The 19,871-nt window shown below is 45.8% G+C and overlaps 1 protein-coding gene across 9 annotated transcripts in view; it reads left to right on the top strand.

Moving 5' to 3' along the window:
* Positions 1–19,871, top strand: part of CCSER2 (coiled-coil serine rich protein 2) — a 492,874-nt gene that overhangs the window by 207,546 nt on the left and 265,457 nt on the right. For all 9 annotated transcript variants that reach the window (XM_069240582.1, XM_069240583.1, XM_069240584.1 and 6 more), the window contains one exon: positions 12,650–12,740. In XM_069240582.1, coding sequence (XP_069096683.1) covers positions 12,650–12,740 — 91 coding nt within the window. The remainder of the gene's footprint in view (positions 1–12,649; positions 12,741–19,871) is intronic.

Genomic DNA, 19,871 nt, shown 5'->3' on the forward strand with positions numbered 1-19,871 from the left:
AGTCATTCCACAGAAATTGGAGCTGGGCTTTAGTAGACGTCCAGGAGTCTTGACTACAAGTTACAGGAATATCCCAGGTGTCCTGTCTTTCATGTTCCAAAAGAGGACCTTTTTGAAAATGCCCAAAAGGATTATTTCTTGATAGATAGCAAAATGTAGGAAGACCATCAGAATATGTAGAACTGGGGTTCCTGAATAAGATGGATCTTAAAGTTCACCAGTTTCCTTATCTAAGAAGTAGGGACTGCATAAGTATGTTCTTAAATAAAAACATGAATTAGAGGAACAATTGTTTCAAAAGCCGTCTTAGTTAATTTTGCCAAAACAATTTTTCAATGTTACTGCAATTTTTAACTTGGTGACATGTAGTAAATTAATGTGATACGAATATTGTTGATCAACTAATTATTTTAAGAAGATTAAGAGTTAATTGGCCTGATGGTAGACAGGTTATGTAAATAACATTTGCTAAGAGTAATGAAAGAGGCAACAGTGCCAATAAGCCAGTGTGGACAACCTCCTTCAGCTGTCAGTGACATATGTTTGTTAGTAAAATACATTTTTGAAATAACAGGAGAAATTATTCAAGATATGAAGGCTTTTCTTTAAATGTGTCTATTTTTTAGAGTTCTGTTGAATATGCCTTGGTATTCCCCAGTATGTACTACTTTCATGTATTACTGTAATAGCTTTTTTGTTTGTAGACACCTATGGAAGCATTCATGCCATTCCTACACTAGATGTTGCTACAGCCTGATGTCAGTGATTCCATTACATATCACAAATCATTCATAGCATATTGGGGAGAGCATGTGTAGTATTGACCATCACCAGTTGTGCTACATCGTCCTTTTCTCCTCCCTGATGCCCGCTAGGTCTAACACTATGTCCAGATTGGCAGGCGATCTTTAGAGCTCCAGCAATTGCCATTACAGTGTTCTGCCCTGATTCTACTTTTGAATCTGCAAGGTAAGTAAGCTTCAAACTTGACAGATTTGTGTCAGTCAGCGACTAAGGAACCAATGGACTATTGCTGGGCTGTTTGATTAAAATACAAGTCATACCAAATGCACATACAGAATGTGCTGCTGTAGATAACATGCGGTACGAACTTCTGCCATCATGTGTTGGTCTTGAAGGTGGCAAGTTGTATTTCTTTGAAGTAGTTCCAGTTTCTAGGTGACTTAACACCTCACCTGAACCCTCAAAGCACCAGGGCACTGACTCCATCTCAGATTGTATTTTCCACTATCAGGTTCTGATGCATTTCTGCAGATCTGCACCCACTGTGTACTTCAAAAGCAAAAATGGCTTCTGATGCCCTTTAGCTCGGGCGACAGTGCTCGTTTGAAAAGGAAACTATCACGAGAACGTCCGTACAACAACTGCATTGAAACAGACTTGCTTGACGAGCCTGAGGCCATGTTATATGAGAATGTCTTGGATTGGGGGTAGGATATAAGGGTCATACTGCTTAGATTTTGCCGTAAATGGGAAAGTAAATTATTGTGATAAAATCAGCAGGGAGTATAAAGCCTATGCCCAGAAAGTGACCTCAATGTAGCAGTTTGTTCACTGTGTAATGCTGTCAGATCTAAAAATATTATTTGGCACTGGAGTGACAGACTGGTCGACCTATTCTACCATGCAGCACCAATACTCTGCTTAGTCACCTTTTGCCGTGGTCATCAAGGACGTCAATAAGTCTCTGTTCTGACGATGAAATGGCGGGACCATCAGCTAGCCCAAACCCCTCCCAAATGGGCGAGTGACTTCTTCCCTTGCCTTCCCTTGTGACAACACGTCAGTCAAAAGACTGAGGAAAACGGCTGCAGTTTTATTCACAGAACAGGAACAAACATAGCAGTTCAAAATTACACACCAAGCATAAAACATTATTTCCAAATTGTCTGTAGATCCAGATCAATCAATTTAGTTTAAAACAGCACCTCCTGACTGCACCCTGAGCGAATGGCCCATTTCAGCAGGGGTTTAGCACATCCTGCGACCTCTAGGCTGCTACACCTTGCTGACAAGTGTTTTTTGGTGGGGGTGGGGGTGGGGGGGGGGCTTGTGCCTAACCCAGGCTGTAAGTTCTGTTTCCGTCCTCTGTTGATCCCTTGCTGACCAATAGCCTACTCCCTGTGCCCCTCCCATGAGGCATCCCAAGGGCACGAACTTGGTGCTCCTTCTTTGGGTATAATGCCTTCCCTCTGTACTGTCTCTGCCACGCTGGCTGTGATTTCTTGAACTCACACAGCTCCCTCAAGTTTCCCCCGTCCGGTTTGTAATATCCTTGCATTTTGAGGTGGTTGAGCCCATGCTTAACAAAGCCCCTCCTATTGGCTTTGGACATCTTGGACATGGTAGTATTCAACTTCTTCCTGGACCTTTTTACTGCTGCGTTATCCACTGCTCCCCTTCATCTGAATCGAGTTATATTCTCTGACCATACCAGAGTCTGGCTATCATGGCCCAGAATAAATCACTATGCCCCAGGTAAGCTAGGTTGTACACTCCCCCTCCCCCCCCCCCCCCCCACCAACCACCCTACATGCATTACTATTGGTTCAGATTTTTTTCTTCCTGCCTCATGGTGTGTTGAATGCTGGGCAGCAGGTGTTCTTATCGCCGACTTGCCCATCCAGAAGACTGCTGTGTTGCGCAGACACATTCTCTCATAATCCTTTCGTGGAAACACCCACCGTTGGGCCCTGGTGATGTTCTCTTGGTAGCGCTGTCTTGTTGAGATCCACATGCGGTGCCAACTCCCTGAATTTCCGCCACTGAAAAAAACCTGCATTGGCTCCCACATTTTCCATTGCAGGAATGGGCCTGGGCCTGACTGCAATATTAGCCCTGGGCAGACAGTCCACCAAATGATTAAGCAGCCGGACCACTATTGGGCAATGTGCTTTCCCCAAATTCAGTGCTTGGGCCACTGCATGATTGTCTACCCACAAATTAATTTGCTTGTTGCTGAGCCCCTCTTCCCATATCGAGAATGTGACTATGGTGGGAGAGTTCCAGCACAGTTTCTTTGTGATCACCTTCTCATGCCAATGTGCCGTCCAGCGGGCAGCCACCCATGCTGCCCCAAGATGGCCCAAAGCCTTCACACCCAGATGCATCAGTACAGAGCTCCAGCTGTCCTGCTGACTCCCAGGGTTCCCGCCAGATCAAGGTCCCATTAAAATCGGCTAGGAATGTTGCCCTTTGATGGAGATCCTCCTTCACCCCTTGTGTCAGCCTGACCCTGAGCTGCCTCTATCAGCCTTTTTGGTAAACATGCCAGGTGCCTGGCATATGGCCTCCCTGCTGCTATTACACAGTTGGCAACATTGAGCTTGCCTAGCAGTTGGTGCATATTCCCCAGTGTAGCTTTTTTCTTACCAAGAAGTGTCACTGTTAGTAGTTTCGGGTCATCTACTTTTGCTGATGGCAGCCTGCACAGGCCTTGCAAGGTGTCTAACTTGCTTGCCAAGACTAACAGTTGTATAGTTGGGCCCTCTGTTTTCTCCTGTGGCAGTGACACCCTCGCTCACCTGTCAATGACACAAATCCCCGCCATCAGATCCGCCCCTCCCCCTCAATCCCGTTGCTGGGTGAAGATTCCCCAACACCCAACTGCTAATGCCTCACAATGGGTGCTTGAAATTGCATAGTCGATTGGCAAGCATATGTCTGTCTTCTATCTTGATGTCCAGCAAATAATAGCTTTCTGGGTACACGAGAGGGAAGCAGAAATTGGAGTTGATGTCAGCCTTGGCTAATAGGGCCCCTTTCTCTGTTGTCCTGATGTGGTGTACGGCATATTCTGTTGTGGCATAGGATACTGAACAGCTATCCTATCTAGCCAGTCATTGACTGAATCCCCGCTGGGTGTGAAGCATGGTGGATGAGTCTAAACCGACCTGGCTCCTTCTTGGGTAAAATTCCTAGTGGTGATGCAACAAAATTGCTGCAAGGAGGCTTTGAAAAGGGGTTGGCAGCCTTCCCCAGGTGAACCTTTTTTTCAACTTTTGCCTAGCCATGGATGGGGTTTCCCGAACTGACTTCAAGTTTTTACTAAATCACTGAGTTAGAGGGCCTTGGTATGGTATAGTGAACCCTTCCAAGAAACCTTTCGCCAGTAACTGCCTCTCATTAACCTTAGGGTAGTCGCTCAATAACCTCAGCAGGGCTGTAGTTTTTATGGGTGAGGGTAGTTGTGTGGCACTCATTGGCTTGCTGCACCAACCCCCCCCCCCCCTCCCCCCTCCCCCCCCCCCCCCCACCCAAAGTTGTTACAGGCATGCCTAAACTTACTGGGCTGGCCCTATTTGCACTTGTCTTTGTCATACCTCTAGCATGTTGTGTTGCGGCCTTTACCTGGCTTCCCTCCCCCGTGCACCTTCACTCTGCTGCTTTGGGGAATCCAGTTCAACCTCCCTTTCTGTCTTGTTCCCCAGAAAGTTGTCTCTCTACTACTGACTCTTCCTCCGGCAGCTCCATATTGGTCGCACATCCCTCCACGTCCTGATGGTCCCAGTCTGTGATTGGCAGATTTGCATTTTCTTCCTGAAGCCGCCATCATAGCGGAGCTAAGCATTGCCTTGATATTTTTGTTGCACCCCATTCTTTTTCTGTTCATGCAGAAACCAGGCTACTGCGCTTTGTTTGAATTTTTCAACAAATACACTTATGAGTGTCCTAAAGGCCCGTAGTCCATTCTCAATGTTCCACTCCACCTTCTGCTTCCATCTTTCTCTCTTATCCTCGTATTTTTGATTTGCACTGTCAGTTCTAATCCTGCTTGATGTACTTCTAACAGAGTGAATATGACTTTATATATTATTTACACTAGATCCTCTCCTTCACTGCTAGTGGGATGAGGCTGGCCAGTCCTGTTTCCCTGGCTATTATCGGTGGGTTACCTGGTTGAAGATCGTATGTACTCACTAGCTGGTTTACCTTCCACCTCCCACTGCCTCTCTGACCCCCACCCAAGCCTTTGTGGTGCCAGTGGGCACCTGTAGCTCCTTACTTGCTGTGCTGCCTGTTTCTTTTCTAGCCTCCCCTGTCGCCTTTGTGCCACCCTTCTGCTCCTCTACTTTGGACTGACCTACTGCTGTCACCTTTTTGTATTCTGCTGATTGTGGATTGCCCGCGGCTGGTGAAGTCATACTGGTTGCCCAGCCGCTATATCTTTGCTGTGGACCCATGCCCTGCCAGAAATACAGAGGACCAGCTGGGGGTAACGGGTTCTCGGAGTCCAGCTATTGCCACCATGTTCGCAGGCGAATCGGGGTAAACTGTGATCCCATGGCCGAGGCCTGCTTTGCCATTGCCCTGCATAGTATGGCCTTGGCTGCCCAACTGATCCCTGCCCTGAGTTAGCCTGTTGCCCTACGGCCCCTTGGGTAGCTGCTTTCAGTACTCCCACCCACATGCCATAGCTGGCAATCCCTCCTGATGTCGCCCCGGAGGTACGTGGCGCTGTGCCATCATTAGCCTAACCCCTACTTGTGCCTGCAAAGCTGCACACTTGTGGCTCACCATTCTATCTTGCCTTGTCCATGGTTTGCTGTGCTGCAGACCTTCTGGCTGGTGCCAGACTGGCTACAGGTGCTATCTGCTCCCTGTGATCGCTGTCATCCTCATTGTCAGATGCTTTCTCCATTTTGGGCAGTTGTGCTGCAGGGCTCCTATTTCCTTAAGCCCGTACCTGCTGCTTCCTCCTAGGTCTGTTTGCGGGGGCTGCCCTTCCAGCTACAAGCCTCCTGCCTAAAGGAAGTTGTCGTTGGGGCCTGCTGGCCCTCATGATGCCTCCTCCTGTCTGCTCCCTGGTGTTTCCTAGCTGGAGTGCCTCCACCACTTGACTACTGACCCAGTCTTTGTCCCGACTTGCCACCAGGCTCCGTGCTCCCCTAGCAGCTCCTGGAGGTCTATCTCCAACTCTGGTCCCTCGTAGTTGTCCTGGCTTTCCTCCCTGAACTTAGCTGGCCTTGGCCACCCCTCGTTGTCCTAGTCTATGCTCCTGTACCTGGTGGGCTTGCAACGCTTCCTCCCAGAGCCCCCAGGACGGCTGCAAGCACTTTCGGTTGCTGGCATTGCGTCCTCTTGTTCCCGCCTTGCCCCTTGGGCCCTAGGTTTACATTAATGGTGGTGTTGTACGGCTGTTACTCTTTTTGGTGCTGCAAACCCTAAGGCTCCATGGCTCCTGGTCAGTACTGCAGTGTAGGGGGTGACATAAGGACTAAGTACTTTAGATGCCCAAGCTTGTTTGACAAAGTTTGTGCAGGCTCACTCCGATTATCCGTATGCCTTCTTGTTGTTGCTGCTCAGGGTTCGTGAACCAGGTGGGGCTGTTTCTGTCCCGGACTGTGGCTGGCTATTATGCCTCAGCGGAGAGAAGCGGAATTAAACCCGCCACTTCCTCCATTCTGCTTACCAAAGGGGCTGCTGCGTACCAAAGGGGAGCTGGCTCGTACTCTTTAGAGAAGGAAGACAACTTCTGCTGTGCTGCCTACTTTTGTTGAAGCTTCCTGCCGGGTGGGCGTGCCGCGGTGCATAGGTGGGACCGTGTCTTTGTTAGGATCGGTCTCAAACTACTGTGTACTTCTCAAGGAAGAGAGGCAGCATCTGCTACACTTCCTTCTATAAAACTTCGTGCCGGGAGTGTAGGGGTGAGTAGGCTGTGCAGAGCGTCGCTGTCTGGATCAGCCCCCAGAATTTCATGAAGTCTATACCAGACTCTGCAGCCTCCCGGGCGGGTCCAGTGGTAGCGCTCCATTGGGCGAGCTCATTCGCCACTGTTGACGGCGACAGGTAGTTCGGTCTGGTTCTGATATGGCAGAGTTACTCCTGTAGTGTATTCCGGCTCGATCCTTGGCACTGCGCAGCAGCTTCACTGGCTTTGCTTCTCCTCCTGTTGAGGAGAACTCCTGTGCATGTCCATTGAGCGCAATTCGGTTCTGCTCCTACATCGAGGCTCCACAGTGGGGAAGACTCATGACCTAGGGGACTCCCTCTGTCCATAAATCCCGATAGCGATCTCAGGGCGGCCCCAGCTGATTGGTCCTTTTAAACCACATGGACCAATCAGATTCTCAGACTTTTCCCTGGCTATGCGCCTTCCCGCTCGTGGGCTACACCCCGCCCCCCGACAGGAGTTTGTCAAGGGCCCCTCAGTGGTTCGATTGCACCTCCCCTACCCGCATGCTGAAGACCAACGAGAAAAGGAGTGACATATATGTTTCCTCTCATGACTCCTACTCCAGACATAGGCACTCTCCAGAGCCCTCTCTGAAAACCTCACCAGGTGCAAGGACAAATACATCACCTCGCGGTTCTGGGTTGGACACAGGCCAGAGTGCCACACCCTCATCCTCAAAAGGATAATCAAGTAGAACTTCCTCTGGGAATCGATAATCAAATAATTTTCAACTCGAGCCCTAAGAAAAATCTGGACTGTACCCTGCCTTGCCCTCACTGGAGGAGCCAAGGACAAAAACACACAGCTGTCCGCCCAAACTTCTGAGGTCAAGTGAAGACAGTTTGATGCCAAAAACGCTATTTCAGTTCAGAGAGAAATCGAAGCTTAGAGGACACTGAGCAGCCTTTAGGGCTGAAGCAGGTCTCAACACTTTGCTTGGGGCAGGAAGTTTGACCTGACCACAAAGAGCGCATCATATACGTTGACCTAACTAGAAGGGCACATTATAGCAATCCCTTCCACCACCAAGCCATTAACTATATAAAAAGTGTAGATTAATATTCTTAAAAATCAAGGAGGCAAATGCCCGCATTAGGTCATACTCTGTTCTAAAGGAAAAATGGGCAGAGAACACCTAAAGCAACAGTAGAGGAGGCTATAACAGAAGCACTACGTCCATACCTGTCTCCTTCTCACTCCATACATAGTGGTTCCGATCTCGACACAAGGGCCAAACCATTGCAGCTCTTTGATAATCATAGTATGATTACTGATCCGGACCCTCAAGGTGACCCCACTTGAGAGAGATCCTTGGAAAGCATCCCCACCTGATGACACATCTGCGTATTACGTGGTCATAGTATTGACAGTAGAACACCACGAGGTCCCTATACATATGGATAAGAGGGAAGAAAAAAATCTTAATAGTTACTCTTCAAAACTCTACACAATTTCTAGCCACGTTATAATCTCTTAAAATGTGCAAATGAACAATCTTAAAACACCATAAGATCTAGGGGTCTCCCTCGGGGGACTGAAAAGAAATTCAAATCAGCTCTGCAAGACTTGCAATAGATACAGGGCCACGTACCACCTGACTGAGCGTGTAGTATATCTGGCGAGAAAATAGCGTAGTAATGCAGGGATCATAGGACTCTCCACCCCTGGGTAATAAAAGCAAGTTCATTGACCTAGCAGGGAAACATGAGGGTTCAAGGGCCATAACACAATGGCGCACTGCTAAATCAATGGCTCTCACCTTACAATGATGGAGATTAGTGGGAGATAGGAGACCTACTGCAGTATCTGCCTGAAACTTCAAAGAAAAGGGATAGAGAAGTAATTTGGGTGAGGAAGATCATTTCTAATGCTCTCATTTGTGATGCCTTAGATGCGACCTACACCGCCTCAAGGCAGGCAACCACTTTTGCTCCCATTGTCATACATGGCTTTGAGAGTTTGGTTTCAGGCGAGAATCCCAACCATCTTTTTGGCACCCAGGTTGACCAAATGTTGGAAAAAGTAAGAGAAATTCCCTAATACTGCTGAAGCAATAGCATTTGAAACATTAGCAACAAAAGCAAGTCCTTTATCGGCCATGGGCACCTGCAGCAGCAAAAGCAGCATCTCGGTACTGGAAGGCCTCTCCAGCATCCAAATGTGAAGTGTGCGCAGGCTTGCCGCTGCCATCTGGCGGTCGCACTCCGTGCGAAAGTCGTGCGGTTTTAGACCATTCACTTTTGGCAATTCGCCAAACCCCTGTCGATAGGATGAAGATGTAGATTTCTTATTCATTAGGTGGCATTGTTGTTGCACACCCCGAAATGCTCAATAATATGTTCAACTTTGTGTGTGTTAACAGCTATGACTACAAATACTTGAATAGACCGTTGTTAATTGCGCATACCGATTAATTGGGGTACAATATACTGAATCTCACATTAAAAAATTACTGGGAGGATATGCAGATTTGGAAAATCATTTTTCCGAATGCGTATATCGGTAACCATTTAGACATATCTCTATATTTAAATTGGTATGAAAATGCAAAGCGGGTCCTGCTTGCTACATTTTGTTTGTTTTGTTGCCATCTTGTGGCTAACCTGTGAATAGCTGCTATTGATAAAGAAAGTTTTTTTCAGCGTGTCAACACTAATTTATTCAGCTAAAAAGATCAGCCTGTGAACTCAAAGATGAACGTTTACTGAACACATTAGTCATGTCACCTTTTCACTCAAATCTTGCGAATACAGAAATCATTAGTTATACGATCTTCAGTATTGAACTATGTCAATTTTTTCCACATTTGAGATCGCCAAAGCAACCTTTCGGCTATTCCATGCCCTTTGGGCTTTTGAAAGGACTGCTCTTGAGATCAAATGTGTTTCCGTGCCCTAGGAACCAGGCCACGGAAGTGTTCAGCAGCTCAGTAAGAATTGGGAAGAGCATGTCACCCTCCATGTTGAGCTCTTCCAGTGATAAAAGGTCAGAAGGTGAGCTTAATTCGAGACTTGTGGGCTCTAAAGGTTAAAAAGAGGTCAACATTTCTATTGGGTCCTAGTAGTAGGTGGTAGCATAGCTTGACATGGCTGAACCATCAAAGGTAGAATGGGTGGTTGCAACCTTGTTGCAGAAAAACTCTGCCAAAATATTACAGTACTTTTAAGAAGGGGAGGGGTGTGGTGGCCCATGGGAGGAGTCCATGAAGGATGTAACTGTCTGGAAAAACGTCATTAGGTGAATAAGTAGCAGTCTCAGATCTATTTAAGCAATAGGCTGCACGGGCAGATCTACATGCACTATGATATATTCTGTTATCCTCCGTTTAGTTTATCATCGGGGAAATGTTGCTTCCGTCTCCCACACTCCAATCGTTTGTAGTCCTTCTTTAGGACTAAGACTGCATCTGTAAACTATGGAGCAAGGGGCGGCATTTCCTTTTTGTTCAACTGCAACAGCAGTATTTAATCTAAATTAAGGCGGATCCAAGAGTCCATCAATCTAATGCGCTCATCCATCGTTCCCTCCAACTTGGGCACAGTGTTATATAGGCGTAGACCAATTGGTCAGACTTTGCCCAACTCCTAGAAAGGGTCGCATGAGCCGAATGCCTTTCTGCAGGCCCATAACCCTTAATAGAAAAATAAACCAAAAAAATGGTTGCCCAGTTAAGAGGAAGCGGGCATTCAACGTCAGAGCCAGCCGGTAGTGCAGCTCCTAATTTTCCTACATTCTGTATTCTAAACATTTCTTTCTAGTTCAACTTGACTGCTTCTGTCATGTTTTCAGTGTCACTCAGGTTGCCAAAATTATGTAATACTTATGTTACTGAAGTTGAGTTGAAGGGCAACCTTTTCAAAATAATTTATGCCAATTATAAGTAAAAGTAAAGGAAAAACTACGTGAATTATTTTTTTTTCAATCGCTTGCTTGTTGAGCCTCCACAGAGATATGTAGTAGGAGAGGCTCCCATATTTTTACTGACCTCATAAAACCATCGAACTATGACATTAATCATGATAACACAATGGCAGAGAAAGCTGCTGTCATCTCTTGGTTCTGATTTACTTTGGGTCCCTGATCTAGAAAGAGAAACTACTGTAGTCTCAAAAGGAATGCTCATGGTATGTAATATTTAGAAAATATTTCACAACGATTTATGTAATAAATGCTTTTGCCCTGTTGCTCTTGTTTTAAGTTAGAGAGGAGCACTGTGCTGTTCTCACATCAAATGTTTGGCGCTGCTACTGGTTTCATGTTAGTCCTGGTAGCCAGCCTCTCTAAGATCTGCCATGCCTTCTTAATGGTCTTATGGAAAAATATTTGCAGACTTTTATACGTTCAGTCTTTTGTCCCCACATTTCTAATGCAGTTGTCAATAGATGTCCCATCTTTAGAATGGGGTTGGACACTGTGGAAAGGAATGACCTTCCAGGTTGCATTTGACTCTTTACAAGCAGAGACTAATGTTAAAGGAGATGAGATCTTAAATGATTTAAATGTTCAATAAGCGAAACACTTGGGAAAGGTATTGGTTTTGGGCTCACTTGCTGTTCACATATAATGAAACCATGAAAGTTTTTGTCTGTCTGTTGATGACTTGTGGTGAAGTCTCGTGTATTAGCAGAGCAATAAAAGCCAGTGGTGTAAGAGAGTATGATGTGGTCTAGTGGCAGAGTGCCTGGCTTTGGAGCCTAGAAACCTTGGTTGACATTTAAAGAAAATTGAGATTTTTGCGAAATCCGTTTGTCCTTTAAGTAAAAGTGTGAGTCCGTGTAATGAAATGGAAATCAAATGTTTAATTCAGACATCTAAAAAGCAATTGTACATTGCTTGCACCTTTTCGCATCATAACATATATAGGTACTGGTTCATGCACTCTGGCGCACCCGAGCCCTGCATACCATCCTTTGCTCTTCATAGCACTTCATGGTGGAGGTGATCTCCCTATAATGCTCCATTCACTGCTTTTAGGAGCAGTGTATGTGAGATTATAAACCCCTTAAGTATGTTATGTGTTTGTCAAGTGCACTGTAATTTCTGAGAGTAACCTTGTACTGAGCACTTCTGAGTGCCTAGCCCTGCCTGTGGTTGCTTGGTTTATTGAAAAGCCATGTCTTCATCTTCTTGCGGAATTCAAGAAGGTAGGGGGAGGCTTTGAGTTGGAGTAGAAGGCCATTGTAGCTTTAGGAGCAATGTAAGAGAACACTGTGCTCCTTATCTGATTATGTGAATGCGCGTAGCAGAAATAAATTAAGTCTGTGGGAAGCTTAATCTTTTCCGAGAGTATTCGTCAGACATGTTCCTCTCTCGTAGAGCGATAAATCAACAAGTTTAGGGTGCATTCATTAAACACTCTTTGAATGCTTCATCCAATGTAAACAGATTGTGTAACTCTGTTTAGTAAAATAAACAGAGCCTAAAATCGTCTGCTTTGGTGTTTGGCATAGTTTCTCAGTTAATGGGAAATTTAATTAGAACCTAGCTGCTGATCAGAATAGTTCACTTGCCTAGCAGCCCTATTAATTCACTTGATTGAATCTGTCTGTTGAAGCAGAAACTTTCATTCACAAATGGCCAGTTTTCTTCGAGTAATATTTTTTCTGGATGTGTTTAGAGAATGCCTTTTGATTGGTACTATATTAAAACGTTGCATTTAAGGTGTCATGTTGCTTAGGTATTTCTTCCCTCCCTCACCCTTCCACGTTGGGAGGACATTCCACTTGTTATTGATAGACCCCAATTAATTTGCTGAGTTGACTTGTATATTGAACAGTTGTAGTTATGTTAGTTGAAATATGTTTTTCTAATTGAAAAAGGTTAATAGCAGAAACCAAGATCAAAAAATCATGTTTATATGTAAGAGCTGAAGAGGACTACAGTATAGCAAATAGTAGGTTGGTTCTGGCATATCCTTACTATGTCTTCTCATGTTTCTTAATTACTTTGTAGGATGTTTTGAATAACCTTGATTCCTGTGACATAGAAGATGATGACCTTATGTTGGATGTGGATCTACCTGAAGACGCACCCAGCACTGGTGGTTGGTATAAGTGATTTAAAAAAAAAAAGGTTTGAATGCAGTCTGACAGTCTAGCCCATAATGGGTGGGTGAACGGTGATGCATGTGCATCCCTTTAAGCTTGCTTATTCTTCTTTTAAAAACTCACATCAGTGGCTTCCTAAAACACCGAATGCCAGTGACCCTAACTTAGATTTTCATAAATTTGGAAGCTAGCTTGCATGACACATTATACCGTCAGTTAAAGGATTACATGTGACCCTATTTTGACAATGGGATTTAGAAGAGCAGATGAGAGTAGTTTTTGATTATGTATTATTGGAGTATGGATCTTCATATCTGTAATGTGTTTTTCTTTCACATGGATGGATTCTAACGTATTGCAATATTTTTTTGCAGGGCCACTTCATTATCTTAAGCTTGCCATACATTTTCAATTCATTATACCAACTCTTGTATGATGAGGCATCTTGGTTACTTCAAATCGGTTATGAATTTATTTTGTGAAAATATTTCTGGGAAAAAAGGGAACTGAACTCAGATGCAAGAAGTCCCAACCATATGCCAGGAAAGCATCCAACATGTACTAAATCCCAGTGGGATTGTTTTTTTTACCTTATTCGCCAACCGAAGAGGAAATGAATTTGCTAGCTATAGAATATTTATTGCCTTTGCCCTCTTTAGGTTTCCAGTTTCAAGGTATAAGGATCTACCACAAATTCAGTTTTTTACTGATAAAGCAAATCAGCTAAGGGGACATACTTATGAACTCCTCGTAAGCTTTCAATTTTGCACTATTCTTTATTTTCCCTGTCTAAAAACACTGTTCAAATTTTCCTTTGATTGGAGTTGTTAACAGTTCCTTAGTGTGTAACGCCCAGTTTTAACATGCATTTAACTCAGTATGCTCACTCTGCACTCATGTGGTAATTTTATAGCATTTTCACTTTCCAAAGTCCAAATTTGCATTTGAAAAGTAGATGACTTGTAGTAGATATAGGTTGGTGGATTGTCCAGAATTCAAAAACTATTTTGATGTACCTTGTACACACTTAACAAAATCTCAGTCAGAATTTTAGGAGGGCAAGGACTGTGACCTAACACGTTACTTTGTGACTCTCTTCCTTCATCTGGTTTTGAAAACAGAAATTGGTATGTTATGTTATCATCACTTGGTCGAAGGTATATCTTGGTGCTCTGCTAACTCAAACCAGCAGACTGACTAAAACAGCCACGTCTTTAGAAGTTATTTACACTTACCCAACTCTGTACATGAGCAAATTTGTAGTGGAAGTTTGTTCCAGAAGAAAGGGGATAGGTACTTGAAGGACCTCCCACCAAATCTCAAAGTGCAGATTTGAGGAGAATCCTTAGTAAGGCTTTGTCTTTGGATCTAAGAAGTGTGACAGGAAAATGGTGTTTAAGCCTTCTCTGAAGATTAATGTGGCCTTTCCCAGTCAGTGAGTTACGGGTGCAACGACATAACTTGAAAACTGCATGTTTCCTGACTGGTAACCAGTGCTAGGCACTTAACAAAGGGGCAGAGGGAGAGCCAGAAGGAAGGTTGCATACTAGTCTGCCAGCTGTGTTCTGAACAAACTGAAGTTTAGACATCAGTATCTTATTGGCCGTTACAAGCAGAGCTTTTCCATAGTCCAAGCGACTAGTGATTAAGGCTTGTATTAACGTTTTCCCGAAGGCTAGTGGGAGCCACAGAAAGGCTTTTTTCAATAGGTGTTTGGTGGCATACCAGTTTCCTCAAATGATTAAGACATGTTACTTCATGGACAGAGTATGATCTAACTATTTTTTTTTTTTTGGACTACTTTTTGGCTTCGGGACAGGGACATATCATGCCCGAAAGAGATGACTAATTTAGTGTCATGGGCACAAGATATTATCTCAGAGCTCCATGCTTTGACATTCTGTGCCTAGGGGCAATATAGATGTTAAAGTGGGACTCATCAAGGAGCCCTGTGTGATTCCCTTTTCAATGAGCATTGTAGATGATTTAAAATCATTGAACTATTGAAGCGCTTTGCATGTGAATGCCTGTCATTCAGCCTGTAAATTAAAATTGCATGGGAGACAGTGTTGAAAGCAGGTGACAAATTCAACAGCACAAGCCTCACTGGCGTGCTAGCATTAAGGGATAGTTTAATGGTATCCGTGACTGCGACCAGCACGGTCTTGGTTCTGTGGGATGCTCTGAATCTGGGTTGTGAGGGATCCAGGATCTCGTGCTCTACCATAAATGCCACAAGCTGCTTGTTTATGATATTTTTCCAAATTTTACTTAAGAGGGAACAAGGACATGGGGCGATAGTTAGAAGGGTTTCCAGAGTCTGATATAGGTCTCTTTAAGATCTGTAAAACCTGCACAGCTTTCCAGGCCACAGGAACTATGGCTGAATCTAGGTAAAGGTTAAAAAGGGACACAATGGAAGGAGCAATAGAACTGAATAGACTAGCCATAATGCTAGGAGGGCACACATCTAGTGGAGAACTTGATTTGCGTTGTTCTAACAGCCCCTACGCTGATCCAAAGTGAGGGGTTCAAACCTTTTCAGACGAAGGTGGCCCCAGGGGATGGCAATGTGTAATTAGGTGGCTCCGTAGGCTGCATTAAAATAGCAGGAACATTTGAGTAAATTGGATTAATTTTCTCCTCAAAAAAAGTCTGCCAGGGAATCACATAAATCTTCAGAAGCCAGAATGTCACACGTGCAGGCTTGCGTTTCAGTAAATTAATTGAGTGCTTTACAAAGTACTTTAGCAGTTTCCCGCTTGCTCTATTTTATTGGTTATGTAGTTTTTCTGGGCCAGTTTAATTTGGTTATGGTAACAGTCTGATAAAGACATTTAGTTGCAGATTCCTTACCTTAGAATTTCCCCCAGGCATCAGTCTGGATCCAGAGACTTTTCTTGATCAGTACCCTTGCGCGCCATTAGGTGGCATTGATCCATGCTGGATATGATATTGGGGTCCTACATGTGTGCCACCCTGCGCGCTGACATTAGTTTTCTTTCCACGCCAGCCTAGCGCTGATCCAAAAAAGAGTTACCCCTCAGTCGTTTTTTCCCTGATCTTTTTTTGACTTTTTGTCGCAGATGTTTGGGTGTCGACACTCCTGGTGAGTAGAGCATGTCTTTGTGTAAGACCAGGTTCAAACCCTGTGGATCCTCTCATCAGACGATGTCTGTAACGGATCTGCATTTTGTGTGCCTGTGGTGTCTGCAGCATGACTACGCAATGAAGTCGTGGTCCGAGTGCTGGGCCAGGAATCTGAAAGCTTTGAGGGAGCAGCATTAAAGCTCCATGCTGCCCAGCGCTCGGCTCCATGTAGGTCCTGACGTTGGTCGAGAGGAAGGTCCCAAGAATGGTCGCAGAGCCCCCCTTCATCATTGTCCCATTCCAAGTCCTCAGGACGATCGAGTAAGTCAAGGTACAAGAAAGTACAAGAAATTGTCAAAGAAGAACAAGTGTTCTTAAACTTCACCTCTGTCTATCAGCAGACAAGATGGAGGCTGCCTCAGTATGTGATGTACATCTATGGTGTCACCCTATACTGAGTCCAGGCAACCCTTAAGTTATAGTGAATAGGTGCCCAGATAGAAAAAGCTCTCTTGGGGTAGCTGAGGCGAGCAGCTGAAACTAATCTAGGAGGGATGTAAAGCACTCGCAATACCACAGTAGTCCGACAGTACCTCACTCCAAAGAAAGAACCACACATGTGTTGCAAAAACAAAGGATACTTTATTACAGCACTACTACTAGACTAGCATTAGTATATCTCCCTTTGAAGAGATCTACACATAATATATACACAAAATAACCATCAGAAATAGCATAAACATACACCGGGCCCTATGGGAAGGCCAAATCATAAACTAAAAAAGTGGAATGTGAAATAGTGGTAGTTAGTGAGGGGCTGGGGGCAGACAGAAACACCAAAGGTAATTACAGTAAGTGTACCCAGCAACAGGGTGCAAGGTAGTTACTCACCCAGTTGTCCCAATGGTTAACACAGAATAGTGGTTAGAGTTTGTAGGATTCAGGACCCTTCCCAGTGGACCCCGAGGAAACCAGCAGACAAGGGGAAGGATGGAGAGTGCCACTACCCCAGGATACCCAGAAGACAGCAGTACTTCCACCAGAGACCCGAATACAGATGGAAGAAGGGACTCTCTCTGAAGTCAGTGGAAGCTTGGATTATCCAGATGCTGGCACGACCCGTGGACCAGGCCGGTGGAACCCAGGGACAGATTCCAGATGTGGAGGACCTGCAAAGGAAGGGGTCAGAGTCCAGCACCCTGGTGGGTGCCCAGGTGGTGCAGGAGGCAATGCTCACCCTCTGAAGGTGAAGCTCCTGCAAGTCGGTGGAAGAAGTCCAGCTGCGGGGTCCAGGAGCTGCAGAAGATCCTAGGAGTCTCATTCGAGTTGTCCCTTGACGGTCATCGGATTGCAGGAAGGTCAGTGACACGCCAGATCACCAACAAGCACTGGCAAATGCAAACAGGAGTTGAAGAAGTATTTGCAAAGATTTCGGGAACAGCAAGAATAGGAAAGTACCATCTTGCCTGGCATGTTAACCCCATTTTTACATGTATATAAGTTTGTTTTTGCCTGTCTCACGGGATCCTGTTAGCCAGGACCCCAGTGCTCATAGTTTGTGGCCTGAATGTGTGTACCTGTGTAGTGACTGTGTCACTGAGGCTCTTCTAACCACAACCTCAGTGCTTATGCTTTCTGCCTTTAGAATTGTCACTATTGGCTAGTGACCATTTTTACCAATTCTAATTGGCACACTGGAACACCCTTATAATTCCCTAGTATATGGTACCTAGTTACCCAGGGTATTGGGGTTCCAGGAGATCCCTATGGGCTGCAGAATTTCTTTTGCCACCCATAGGGAGCTCAGACAATTCTTACACAGGACTGCCACTGCAGCCTGAGTGAAATAACGCACACGTTATTTCCCAGCCATTTTCACTGCACATAAGTAACTTATAAGTCACCTATATGTCTAGCCTTCACTTGCTGAAGGTTAGGTGCAAAGTTACTAAGTGTGAGGGCACCCTTGCACTAGCAAAGGTGCCCCCAAATAGTTCAGGGACATTTCCCTGGACTTTGTGAGTGTGGAGACGCCATTACACGTGTGAACTACATATAGATCAATACCTATATGTAGCTTCACAATGGTAACTCCGAATATGGCCATGTAACATGTCTGAGATCATGGAATTGTCCCCCCATGCCAATTCCATGCATCCCCAGGGCTCCACTATGGACCCCGGGTACTGCCAAACCAGCTCTCTAGGGTTTTCTCTTCAGCTACCGCTGCTGCCAACCCACAGACAGGGTTCTGCCCTCCTGGGGTCTGGGCAGCCCAGTCCAAGGAAGGCAGAACAAAGAATTTCCTCTGAGAGAGGGTGTTACACCCTCTCCCTTTGGAAATGGGTGTTAAGGGCTGGGGAGGAGTAGCCTCCCCCAGCCTCTGGAAATGCTTTGAAGGGCACAGATGGTGCCCTCCTTGCATAAGCCAGTCTACAAGGGTTCAGTGAATCCCCAGTCCCTCCTCTGGCACGAAACTGGACAAAGGAAAAGGGGAGTGATCACTCCCCTGTCCATCACCACCCCAGGGGTGGTGCCAGGGCTCCTCCAGTGTGTCCCAGACCTCTGCCATCTTGGATCCAGAGGTGTGAGGGGATTCTGGAGGCCTCTGAGTGGCCAGTGCCAGCAGGTGACGTCAGAGACCCCTCCTCATAGGTGCTAACCTGACCAGGTGGCCAATCCTCCTCTGAGGGCTATTTAGGGTCTTTCCAGTGGGCTTTTCTTCAGATAACGACTTGCAAGAATTCACCAGACTTCTCCTGCACCTCTCTCTTCGACTTCTGCCAAGGATCAACCGCTGATTGCTCCAGGACGCATGCAAAACTGCAACAAAGCCCAAGAAGCCTACCAGCAACATTGTAGCGCCGGCTTTCTCAACTGTTTCCTGGTGGTGCATGCTTTGGAGGCTGCCTGCCTTCATCTTGCACTGGAAACCACGAAGGAATCTCCTGTGGGTTGACGGAATCTTCCCCCTGCTCCAGCAGGCACCAAACCTCAGCGTCACCGGTACTCTCGGACCCCTCTCATCCTGACAAGCGTGGCCTCTGGAACACAGGTGGTGGACCCAAGTGACCCGGATTGTCCAGTGGTCCAACTGTCCACATTTGGAGGAGGTAAGTCCTTGCCTCCCCTCTCCAGACGGTAATCCTGTGCACCCCGTGAACTGCAGATGCTAGGGCTTCTGTGCACCTTTCCATGGAATCCTACGTGCACAGCCAAGCCTAGGTCCCCAGCACTCAGTCCTGCATTGGTCAACTCCCTGAGTTGACCTCCGGCTTTGTGGGACCCTCTTTTGTAGTGTTGAGACGACCGCTGTGTTCAGTCTTCTTGAACCCTTGTTCAAGGACCTCTGTGGGTGCTACCTTCTTGTGCGTGAGCTCTCTACGTTGCTGAGGGCCCCCTCTGGCTCCTCTCCCAAGTGGCGACATCCTGGGCCCGGGCAGCACCCTTTTTCTTTAACCGTGACTCTTGCAGCTAGCAAGGCTTGTTTGCGGTCGTTTGCCAAATAAACAACTTTGCATCCTCCAGCACTCCGTGGGACATCTTCTGCATGAAGGAGAAGTTCCTAGCACCTTTCGTTGTTGCAGAATCTTCAGCTTCTTCCATCCAGAGGCAGCCGTTTTCCACCTTCATCCGGGGTTTAATGGGCTCCTGCCCCCCTTGACTCTTTCATGACTCTTGGATTTGGTCCCCTTCCTTTGCAGGTCCTCAGGTCCAGGAATCCGTCTTCAGTGCTTTGCAGTCTGTTGTGGTCTTTGCAAAATCCTCTATCACATGTTTAGTGTGTTTCTGGGGAAATAGTAGTACTTTACTCCTACTTTCCAGGGTCTTGGGGTGGGGTATCTTGGACACCATTAGTGTTTTCTTACACTCCCAGCGACCCTCTACACACTACACTAGCCTAGGGGTCCATTTGTGGTTTGCATTCCACTTTCTTATTGTATGGTTTGTGTTGCCCCTAGGACTATAGCATCCTATTGCATTCTACAGTGTTTGCACTACTGTTTGACTGTTTTACTTACCTGATTTTGGTTTGT

This window comes from Pleurodeles waltl, chromosome 6, assembly GCF_031143425.1.
Source record: "Pleurodeles waltl isolate 20211129_DDA chromosome 6, aPleWal1.hap1.20221129, whole genome shotgun sequence".
Lineage (NCBI taxonomy): Eukaryota > Metazoa > Chordata > Amphibia > Caudata > Salamandridae > Pleurodeles > Pleurodeles waltl.